The sequence below is a fragment of the Pagrus major genome, chromosome 23, assembly GCF_040436345.1.
Source record: "Pagrus major chromosome 23, Pma_NU_1.0".
NCBI lineage: Eukaryota > Metazoa > Chordata > Actinopteri > Spariformes > Sparidae > Pagrus > Pagrus major.
Genome location: NC_133237.1, coordinates 15,260,622 through 15,272,949, shown reverse-complemented (window position 1 = coordinate 15,272,949; position 12,328 = coordinate 15,260,622). Strand labels below are relative to the sequence as shown.

The following is a 12,328-nucleotide window of genomic DNA, read 5'->3' as shown; positions in this document are numbered from 1 at the left end:
AGGGAACCAGGGTGATGCTAACTTCTGGGTTAGCCTTGAAAAAAACAACATCGCTTCACTATTCTGTATGCAGTAGTACTCCCCAAGACCTGTAAACACACTTCAATGTGTAAAATTGGTGGAGTTACCCTTTAAGGGAGCTGTTAACCCAATAAAGTATTCACACTTGCACACTGTTAACATACGTTTCACACATGTGAAACAGGGCTACAAACATTTAACCCAGGGCTATAAAGAACTGCAGTGTGGGTTGTATAGCCCTGAGCTTAGGTTAACACTGGGTTAACGATGTGTGTGTTAAAGGGGCTAATAAGCCACAATTAGCTCATTGTTAAGGATAGCCCGGAGCTAATCACGGTCAAACTGTTCTCTCATTATAAAAGTGATTTACAAGGTCACTGGCTATTTTATATCCAAAATGCCAGGACAATATAAGCAGGACTAGGTATTGCCATACCTTTTACTCCATTAGCTGACAGCTAAAGTTACTAGTAGCTAACTTTGCAGTTTAAGCTCTTACATGAATATTCTTACCCTAAATGTTACACAGCATACAAAACGTCTCAGCTAACGTCACAGGCCCATTAATTGACTGTATGTGGGCCAACATGTCCTAAAACGCAGTCAACATTGGCACATTCGACTTTAAAAATCACACGTGTTAGCTGAGCGTAACGTGGTAGCGTGGCCGAGTGGTCTAAGGCGCTGGATTTAGGCTCCAGTCATTTCGATGGCGTGGGTTCGAATCCCACCGCTGCCATTAATCTTTCATTTTGTTTATCAGTACCGACTCACTACACAGTCACGCAATGATCCAACAGGCCTTACTTACGTCAAAACACTTTACATGTGCGCCTGTGTGGCTCATACTGCTGATTCAGATCACTACATAACCCACCACTGGGAAAATCTTTGGCAATGCAAGTGCGCTCCCTTGTGGAAACACTATCCTACAACTCAAATATGACTAGTGGTGGGGAGAGATCTGAAAATCTGTACTCAGGTACAGTTACATTATTGAAATATTGCTCAATTATACGTCAAACTACTGGAATTGAAGTAAAACTTCAGTGAAAGTATTCTTCTCAGACACTACTCAGAGTATTAGTTACTTTTTAGAGATCTGTGGGTTTGTGTCCGTATGTCAGAGTTCTCATTGGCCCATTTGTGATCAGAGAACCTTATTGGCTACAAAAATGCAGATGAGGTTTTAGATAGTAATTCAAAATGTACTCATGACTCAATTAATTAAAAGTAATTAGGTAGATTATATAGTGTAATGTGTACTCAAGTACGAGTAAAATTACAGACTTGAAAAAAATTATTCTATTATAGAAATTTGACTATGGTAATTAGTTACTTCCACTCCTGAATATGACACACTATTTTAGATAACAATTATAATTAATATGTTTGAATTTTCAACGAAAAATGATGCTTCTCCTTCATTTGATCTAAGTAGAAGAAAAGGGAAACTTCTAAATGAATGTGATTATTGTAGATATAAAAGGCTGTTGGCATGATCATTGTTAATGCTTTTATTGCTAAAAGTGTACAAAATGACTCTAAATATGTGTAAATCACAACAAATCTTTATCATAGAAGCTTTAAGTACAATCAAAAATTGAAATATCTGTAATACAAAGTTAGATATTTCTTTCCTTTTAATAATATCACAGTAACTTCAAACTGTAGAGAAATTCAAAAACATTCACACAAATCAGGTTTAATACTTTTCAGCAGCCTTGTGGTTTCACCATTTTCACACACACACACACACACACACATATACCAACATCAAAAAAGTTACATAACCTGACATTGATGGGACTTATTTTAGCATTTGAGCATGTTCTATTGCATTTGGTGATTTTCATTATCATTTCATTAATCATTTTGAGAATAAACAAAGCACAAGAAAGCTTGTTGTGCAGCATTTCCCGGTGAGAACTGTTTAGTCCTGACAGAGTATACTGGATAGCACCAGCAGCACCAGGCTGAGACCCATCAGCAGCAGCAAGACGAGGTGTCGGGGCATCTGGGAGGTCAAGGAGAGGAGGCCAGACCGAGGCTGTCTAGTCTTCAGGTACTGCTCCACACAGTCCACCAGGTTGTAAGGCTTTGGACAGTAACCCAGATCTCGACGGGCCTTGTCAATCTTGAAGGTGTGGCTCACAGCTATGCTCCTCACCTGCAGTGGGAGATTTCTGTTAAATGTAGGTCACAAAATTCCCCGGAGGCTCCTCAAGCTGCTGCACAGACCGAGTTAAAGGTCGCACTGTCAAGCTAATGGTTCAGATTAACCTCAATTTGGCGAACGCGGTTTTACATTCTGATAGCCTGCGACTGACGGATGCCTCCAGTTACTGCATCTTCTTACCGCTCGAGGATTAGGTGTCTACATGTGAGGTACATGCAGTGATAGAAGAGTTCAGGGCACAAAGACTTCTTTAGAGTATTATACAGCTTTTCATCCACCCACATGAGTCACTTCTTCTTCTCTGATGATGTAAAACTGCTTCCATCAGCACACACCTTGTGCAAAAATTCCTCAGCATTTCACTGTATGATTCATGCCAGGTTGTACTTTATTGATCTACCAGTATATCATCATTGCTAGAGACTGTACAGCCACAAACATCTGAGTCCTGCTCATCCTGTCTGACCTGACTATCATCTTGACTATGTAATCTCCCACTGGAAGCTGGGCCTTTTTACTGCCTTCAATTTTCCATCACTTGAGACGGATCTGCATTAAAAAGTCATTCGCTGCCACAGGCATCATCTCACTGAATTCAGGACACAGATGATGGTTTCATAAAGTATGTAGTTCGTAATGTGGTAGTGAGCCAAGGTTCGTTTTAATATATCTGGCCGAGGACAAGCAGTGGTGGAAGAAATATTTACATCCTAATATAAAAATATATACTCAAGAGCAAGAAAAGCAAGAAAATGTGTTTTTGTAGCGTCATTTGTAGATGCTTTTATTGTTAAATGTATACAGAATTACTAATTAAATATGAATTAAAGTCTAAAGATGTGTAATAGTACAAAAAAATCTTAACTGAACTAACTCAAACACTAGTAAATAGTGCATTTCTTGGGGACTATATTCAGCTGTGGATGAATACACATTTGGCGCTCTAGTGAGTATGTACTGCAGCAGGACGGTGAATGTATATCAAGCAACACAGTTTAGCTCCAAACTTTAACAAACAGTATATTTTGCATCCTTGAACTATTTTTTACTCCGTCATTGCTACTTTAAACAAATGAAAGCCAACAATGCAGTTTAGCTACCAGCTTTTTCTCAAGCAACACAGTTTAGCTCCCAACATTACCAAATAGTATATTTTGCATCCTTCCATCTCATCTCACTTTTGTAACTATTTATACTTGGTCAGGTGCTATTTAAAACAAATTCAAGCCGGTGACACAGTTTAGCCTCCAGCATTCACACTGCAGTTTCTTTGGAAATTACCATTCTCTAGCTCCTTTTGTTTTGTTTTTTTTGTTATTATGCGTCTCTTCGTCAATCTACCTGTACTGTGTGCTGCAATATAAATAGCCTCTTAACTAAACTGAGCTAAAGCTTATTGAGCGCTTCAGGCTAAAAGACAGCTGAGCACTGAGCCTTGCAGATGTTCCTCTGTGTGTTTTAGTTGGTTTCATCTTCCACCATGTTTGCAGACTTGGAATTTATGTATGGGAGGAAAAAAATCATCTGCACGTCACACGCTGGCTAAACCTGAGAGAGTTGGCAGGATCATTCGAGCCTGGCCGAGAGGCTGCCCGACTATGCTCACCATGACAACAGCCACTGTACTGAGGTCACTTCCTGCAAACTTCATCTTGAACTTCCTGTTCTGACCCACAGCAGTTTATGTTTTATTCACAGGACAATCATCGATCCCCCGGTCAGCAGCTGTCTGACAGAATGAGCTCCAGGTGCAGGCCCACAGGCTCAGCTTTGGTTTCTGCCTCATCACACATTCATGAGGACCTTACAGGCCGCCATCAAGGCTCCTTAAGATGCATCGTAAAGGCCTCCCCAGGCAGGATTAATGGAAACAGCCCTCATCTTGATACAATTCTTGTGTTGTTTGATAGTGATACAGACTATCAGATAAGTTACAAGGCTTTCGGCTTCGAGAACGTTGGGATTTAGTTATTTGCCAATATTTTTTAGTAAATTCAAGGCTTACTTTTTTCCATATTTCATGTACACGAGATAGCGTCAGACGAGGGAGGGGGAGAGCAGGGGGGCTGAGCGGAAAATACCTTAATGAAGTCTGTCTTCACTGTTGTGGGAGAGACTTAAACAAGGATCTACTCATCTGAGAGCATGTAACCTATCTCCAACACAAAGACTTTCAATTAGGTAGGTACACACACACAGAGCTCCACAGCGTTGTAACTTTCAGCATCATAGACACGTCACCATGACCAATATGCATCTCACACTTGGTTCATTCAGGTCAGAATAAACATTTTAAAAGCCACAGAAGCATAGTTACCTCACTTTGGGTGAAGAGGAGAGGCAGATCTATCACAGGTCTCAGAAGTACATGTAAATATTCTACCAGGCTGGCTGAACGTAGAAGAAAAACATACATCGAGTTAGAAACAACTCACCAAATAAGTGTAGTAGACGTGTATATATTTTAGGGAAAGAGCGGTGAGCTACCTGCTAAATAGACGCATGAAACAGGAACGGTTATCAACGGTCTGCTGTAGCCCAGATTTTCAAACTGGAATGGGAACATGAAACAGAGGAGAGAAAAGTTCACTCCTGACAAAATGTTTTGACAGAATGTATGTCAATGAAACTGTAAATATCTTTAAAAAGAATTTAAAGGATAACAAATCCCATGAAAATGCCCAAATTTACCACGTGTGAGTCCAGCTCTCAATACTTCCTAATTTTCTTCTGAAGATGTTAATATTTAAAAACATCTCAAAAATATATAGCTTCTTTTTGAAAGGTTCTGTAATTTTTTGAAACAGCTTGGCAATTCACACTTGGTGCATGTGAGTGACGGTTTCAGTCAAAAAAAACCTACATCGCTCATTAGGTGCGGTTTGATGCTTTCATATAATAACCGCGTATTCCTTAATGTTATATTGGAGACCTGATTTAACTGTTGGGCCACAGACAAAAGGAAATTATGGTTACTCAAAATAATTCCTTTCCAGACTTTGCTGGTGGGTAGATATCAAAATGGCTGGCAAAGCAACACAGTATATAAAATAAGCACAACACAGCAGTAACACCTGATACATCAGACTGTTTGACTATATATCTTTAAACGTTACATTTACGGCTGAAAATGACAACAGAAGTAAGTAAATTTGCCAAATGCAATTCGACTGTATTTGTCTACCTGGAAGTGACTGTTGACTGATGTCAGCATGACATCGAGGCACAACTATGGCACTCTGGAATCGGATATATAAGTCTCTACTTGATAGTATTCATTTTGGTTTTGGAGTTTTCATGGGATTTGTTGACAATAAGACAAAGACAGAATATCACCCAGGTTATTAATTCACTCACCAACGGCGTCAGCCACTCGAACAGATTGACTGAAACTCCGTCATTAATAAAATAGACCTGTCCACTCTGCAAAGGAAGAGAAAAAAATGGGGACATTGTACGTCATCCTTATTTAAAGTAATGATAATAGTAGCTAGCGTAAACGTGCACCTGACTAACAACTGTATCCTTTCTTTGGTCGTAGTTTGTGATGCGTCATAAACACAAAGGTTGACTAACCGGACTAATTATCTTCAGTTAAATAAAGCAAGTAAAAAATTAGTAACTAAAAATGTAAGTTTTAAAAATGTATCTTAAAGCAGTCTGTGGTTGTTGCTCCTGACTCACAGAGATGTGGCTCCTCTGCAGTGTGAGAGCCTCGGCGGCCAGTGTGTGTGCCAACACCAGGTTTTCTACGTGCACCCAGTTCATCCTGGCCCGGGGGTCACCAAACCTGAAGGTAAACAACCTGCGCTCCACGTTCATCTGAGAGATAGAGAGGGAGGGAAAGAGAGGGATAATACCTCAACAGTTTTGACTTTCTATGTGTTGTGGTGACGTGTTTACATAAGCTCCACCGGTTACAGCAAGAAACAATATCATCCAGGTTTTGTTTTTATTGATAGCACAGCTTTTCAGCAGCTGACTGGTAAAATTAGGATGTCTGAACCTCTTTGAACGCACCACAGAAGACAAGTTATTGCAATTACATCACATCATCACTGGAGTCTGATGATGTTCTTTAGATATTTATACTGTAATATGTAGAGACAAGGGTTTAAGTGAGGCTGTAATTCACTTATGTTTGTGGACCATGAAATATTTCTGTAAGAAAAAAAATGTAAACTGTGAGTAGTTCATATTTTCAGTGATTTACAGGACATACAAAATGACATACATGTAAATAGACTGTATAATAGTTGTATTTCTTACATTTTTCTGCTGTATTTGTGTGTATAAAAAGTAAAAAAAACTTTTTTAAATATGAGAATTGGCCTGAATTTATTTAATTTTTGAGAAATTATGCCTAAATATTTGTGCATTTCTATAGGCACCGGTGTAATTTTTCATGTATTTTGTGTTCTGGGCAGCTTTATACTTTGTTAAATTGACAAAATGAAAAGTCAGACCGATAGCTGAGATTGTACTGAAAGAAAAGGATGGCATATATGTGGAGTAAGGACCGTTTAAAAGGAGCTTAACAAAGCAAAAATTCACCAAAACCAAAAAGGCTCCCGAGGATTATAAACCGCTTTTATAAACTCCAGATGGAATGAGGTTGAAGACGACTTACAAAATACAGTAAATAATCAGTCAACCGTCTTGGCCGACAGTAAACCCACCGACATCCAGCCCTTCAGCAGACTGCACTGCTGCCTCGTAGACGACAGACTGGAAGAAAAGCCGGGTGTAACCGGATGCCTGTAGAGCTCTATCAATAATGTAAACTCTTCAGTCAGGAACACAGTCTGCCAGGGAGGCTTCAGACACTGCAAGATGTATATTTTCTCCAGTGCCAAGGTGAAAGGAATTAACCCTGATCACAAGAAAACATATGTGCTTTCTCTCACCATCACTCTGTGGAGGTGTCTCCTCTCATCTGGTCCGTAGATGCCACAGGGCCGCAGGGAGCAGCTCCGCAGCAGGCCTCCACCTTCATGAGAGAGGATTTAAACCTTCACTGAATACATGCTTTTATGTGTATAGTTTAAACTTGATGCTACATATCAGGTAAAGGCAATTAGCAGCAAACATCTACAGTTCAGTATCAGCACACTCATATTTTTAGCTGCTTTATGAAAGCTCTTTCAGATGCATCACATGCTACTGATTCATCAGTGAGATGCAGTGATAGAAGAAGTACCTCTTAGGTAAAATGTACAGTTACAAGTAAAAGTCCTGCATTCAAACTCTTTACAGAAGTACTATCAGTTATATATACTTAACGTATCAAAATCAAAAACTCTGGTGTGAATGGTATTTCATGATAAATTACATTACTGGACAGTTAACACTGATGCATCAACAAGACACACGATAACATGAGAGGATTAGTCAGAAGACAAAACAAAGTTCTGCTGCAAAATTTGCCAGATCTTTGCTCTTTTGAAATATCGGAGAATTGTAGCAATTTGGCGCAAAGGAGGAAGTCAGGGGACGTAGTATAAAGAGCGACAAAGTCCGTATTTAGAGCAGGTTGGAGTGGATGGATGGGTCAAAGGTACCATCAACAGGAGACTGCTGTAGTCAGTGTCCTGCGTGAAACCAAAAGTCAGCGTTGACTTATTTTAACTTACGCAAAGTACACAATGTAACTTAACTCACATCAAGTACACAACGTGACTTAACTTATGTGAAGTACGCAATTTAACTTAACTTATTGTCAAGTACGTAACGTAACTTAACGTTGCTTTTATCTCCAGGCCATCCTGGCTTCATCCTCGACTTCTGACGTGTCTCTATGCCACCAGACCTTTTAGCCAGAGGCAGTGGAAAAAAAAGACAACATACTCCTGTGGTGGATATATCAACTCTAACCTGTGTTATATAATGAGCCAGCTCTTGGCTCTAAACTTAATTGGATGTATACGGTGATGGTCACTGATGGGGTGTAGGGTAACACCGAAGGAGGGAATGGGAACTTCACACCTGTTGATGTAAAGACCGCGGAGGAACTTGAAACCTATTATAATGTATCAGAAATTGTAAAATAGTCACGTGGACTGCTGCACTACAAGCTGGTACTGTGCTGTCTAGCCTTTAAATTTAAACTGCTGCCACTGGTGTTGAAGCCAGGTTTGCAGTCTCTTCATGTAATTCTGTGATTGTGCTGCCATTACACGCTGATCGCTTTCAAACCTTTCAGGGAGCATCCGTTGGCAGAGAGGACCATCTGCTCTGCAATCGCTTTAGTTCTGGAGTAGTGGTCGATGTGCTGGAACAGGCAGACACAGGGTTGCATTATATTGCCGTCTCGAGCACAGAAAATAATTTATTGTTGGCAAACGTAAAGGACAGCCCTAAATGTTGGTCTTTTGCTGTGATCTTAGATCCAAGTTTCGGTCATACATGGGTGGATGGGATATTTATGGGATCATTTCAGTTGATATGTTTACTCACTACTTCGGGGGGCACATACGGCATTGAAGCCTCATCACACTCCTCAATTGGTTTCCCAGTAAAGACCACATTGATGGTGCTGGTATACACCAGCCTGGGGATGCCCCTCTCCTTACACACTGAAAGAGAGCAGCAGAGCAAAATTATCACATCGATTTTACATCAAAGACTGCCAGGATGTTTAAAAAAATAAACTTTTAATGACAATTTTAAGCTTCCTTCATGCAGGCATTAATTGTATGAAATATTTAAAATATCTCTGCTCTCATATTTTAACGTTTTTGCTACGGGAGCTATGAAATCTTAAATAAAAAACACAACAGACCAATGGATTTTCACATGCAGAAGTGCCTTTTTATGGTTATTGTTTCTAAATTTCAAATGACATTGATCACAGTGCGTGTGGGATGCTTGGTTGTTGGTCATAATCACATGCGTCCTCACCGTTTATGACATTACTGGTCCCTCCAACGTTGATTGACTCCACCTGCTCTTTCCTCAGCTGGCAGACAGTCAAAAAGGATAGAAAAAATGTAACCCATACCATGCTGAAGGTCATGCAGCCATGTTTTTCACTTTCCGTGTCTTTCTTTTCCGCTTTAAGGAGCTTACTTTATGTACAACTCATCAGCATTGTTTTATCGTGACGGTGGATGACAGCTCCTGTCAGATACACTTTGTCTTTCAACATGACTTCTTGCTCTCACAAGCAAACTCACAAAGATTGTAGTGAGGTGTGTTTGCTTTAACTGCTTTGTTGGTGGAGTTTCAGCAGGGAGGTTCATCCCTGAAATAGTGTATTAGACTTCTTTCTCAACAAGGATCAGCCTTAAACACCATCGATTTTTACACATGGCAGTCAGTTTGCAGGTCTTTTTGAGTAGGCTACTACTTTGTCTCAGCTCTAGACTAGGCTTTATACATTAGCCAAGTTGTGGTCAAGTTGCATTGTGGGTAATGTTGGCACCAAAGGCCTCCTCACAGAAACGTCCTCAGTCTGAACTCCTACTTATCTCAGTTTAGGATGAGATTTAGGAATTTTTCTTATTATAGAAACATGTTTCCTAACTGTGTACTAGCCATAGCTTCTTCAGAACTGTCCTAACTGAGGTTTTTCCTAGATTAGGACTATAAAAGACACTGTCCTAAATAAAAAAAAAAAACACTGCCAAAAATGGCAGCACCACTGTTGTTAGATCTGTAAGGTAATGACAATGAAGATGGGGAACAACATTAACACTGAAATCAACATGATTATGTGTTAATACGACTACATATGTGTTAAAAACAGCATCAAAAACCTAAATATTTACATATTATAAGGTATTTATAGGAACATATAAGACACTTGTTAACAGCTTAAAGACTCTATGCACATCCTCACTACAGTCTCTGTTTCTCTGGCTTTTCTCTGAATGATTAAGTGGTGAGCAGATGGTCAAGAGGACATGAAGGGAGGTCACCTGTTCTGGTCCAGACATGCCGTAAGACGCTGTGTGGAATATACAGTCGACTTCTTCACACACCTTGTACAGGGAGGAACTGTCCCGGATGTCACACTGTAAGAAAAAAGGAAGACAACTTAACACTCAGTTAATAAATGCCGACTTGGAGGAAACTTTTTTCATTCATAGGACAGAAGGTCCTGACCATATTGCTTTTTTCAACACTTTATAAGATATTATCGCTCGTACATTTACTGCCTGTTCTCAACAGATCAACAAGTTGGGGGTGGTGCAGGTTCACAGAAGACATGAGAGTGTGAATCAATAGCTATCCTATTGAAGACAGTTGTAATTAAGGTAAGTGTGCCATGAGGCCTGCAGGTGTAACCCGAATCATGTCTCCACCCTCTCTGACCCAGTCAGCAGCTGGTGCTCTGAGGAGGATCACTCACCTGTGTCTGTTTCCAACCAGCACGCAGACTCGCCACAGAGACACACTGTCAGTGGACGGAGCAAGGAATTGATTTCAAAGTCTGCACGGAGCAGTGTAAGTTAGAAGAAAACACAGAGTGGGAATTATCGCTGCAAGCAGGATTGCACTGGTTTGTGCTATAAGAGGGCGGACATCAAAAACCAAGAAAGTTTTGAATGTGAGACAATAAATATAGTCCCATGTCTGTAACAGTTGGTTTAAGTTTGAATTTTGTTTGCAAACGTTAAAATCCAACAAGTGACACAGAAAAAGCAATGAAAATGAATGTGCAGGGAGAGAGAATAAAGTAAATTACCAAGCTCTGAACAGAGTCAGGTCACTCTCTGCTGTCCCTCACCTGATAGAAGACTGCTCCATCAGGGATATCACAGGGAGGCTTGTTTATGTCCAGAAGGATCACTGACATCCCCTGACTGGCTAGTTCTCTCCCCAGCCTGAACCCAAAGTATCCGCCTCCGCCCGTCACTAACACCCTCCCTGTGGAGCTGCCCCGGGCCAGCCCAGCCTCCTCTCCCAGCCTGGACGCCGCACACTCCTGGCTGCTGCTGCTGCCGTAGCTCGCCGTCATGGCTCCATTCAACCTGTGGCGGACGGCCACAGCCGGGCTGGAGGCCACGGTCGGGGCTGGGTGGCTGACCCACGGCTGGTGGGTGAGGTGGGTGAGGTTGTGCATGTGGTGTCCACCAGCCTGCAGGCAGCAAAGGGGGCCACTGTGGCGGGGAAGCTGCTTCACCTGGCACAGAGAGCCTCCATTCTCACTCATGTTGGGACCGCACAGCTCCATAGATACCCTGATGGGGTGAAACAGGGTGAATATTGGTTCCTGTAGCCCGTCTTTTGTCCGCTCCAGCTACCTTCTTTTAACACCAACCTCCTGTGTCTCTTTAGCTGTCGCTTTACGTTAAGGTTTGAACAGTAACCAGTCCACAGACCTCAAGAGTTCACTTAAAATTGGGGTGTCCCATTAACAGAGGCTGTGTCCTCGCTGCAGCAGCGAGGGTCCGAATATTACTTGAGGCCTTTTGCTGCATGTCATCCCCCCTCTCTCTCTCTCTGTCTGTCATGTCCTATCTATCTTCAGCTGTACAACCAAAATAAAGCCATGACAAAGGGTCACAGTGGCCTAACCCTGGCCCAGGACACAGCCTCTTTACAGGTGCACCACCAACTTCGGCTGTACACTCAAAATAAAACCATGAAAAAAGGCCAAGAAAATAATTAACTTAAATTTCACTTGTACATGAAACAACTTTTGTCAAGTGTCTACTGGACTTTTAATATGTATAACGCATTTTAATGGATTAAAATAAACCTACCCAATGTCTTCTGATGTCTTAAAAAAGACTCCATGATACCAATCTGCTGAACTTGAAGGCTACAGACAGCTTTAACTTATATCTCACAACACTCAAATAATGCGCTCTTAATTATTATCACTGTGAATACTGCACCTTATCCTCTCGCACCTTGTGTTCCACTTACCTTTTCTCTTCTATCTCAGTATTTTATTTTATTTTATAGCTACTTAAGCATTATATATATATATATATATATATATATATATATATATATATATATATATATATATATATATATATATATATTGTATATAGTACTTAATTTTTCTATTTTGAACAATTTTATTTTGTATTTTGATTGTATTTGTCCTTGAATGTACCATCTAAAAGTTTATCCACTCCACTGTGAGGTCACTTAACGTCAGATAGTGAGTTT

General features: G+C 40.6%; 1 protein-coding gene and 1 non-coding gene across 2 annotated transcripts; one reads left to right on the top strand and one right to left on the bottom strand.

Moving 5' to 3' along the window:
- Positions 1–678: 678 nt before the first annotated feature.
- On the top strand, positions 679–760 carry trnal-uag (transfer RNA leucine (anticodon UAG)). The gene has a single exon. It is a non-coding gene; the product is annotated as a tRNA-Leu (tRNA).
- A 1,194-nt stretch (positions 761–1,954) lies between these two features.
- Positions 1,955–11,378, bottom strand: sdr42e2 (short chain dehydrogenase/reductase family 42E, member 2). The gene is made up of 11 exons (XM_073494994.1): positions 10,932–11,378; positions 10,120–10,215; positions 9,101–9,158; positions 8,657–8,775; positions 8,396–8,471; positions 7,108–7,190; positions 5,885–6,022; positions 5,558–5,623; positions 4,688–4,751; positions 4,518–4,591; positions 1,955–2,191 (listed from the first exon to the last, which is right to left on the bottom strand). The coding sequence occupies exons 1-11, from the start codon at positions 11,376–11,378 to the stop codon at positions 1,955–1,957; spliced, it is 1,458 nt and encodes a 485-aa protein (XP_073351095.1).
- Positions 11,379–12,328: the final 950 nt, after the last annotated feature.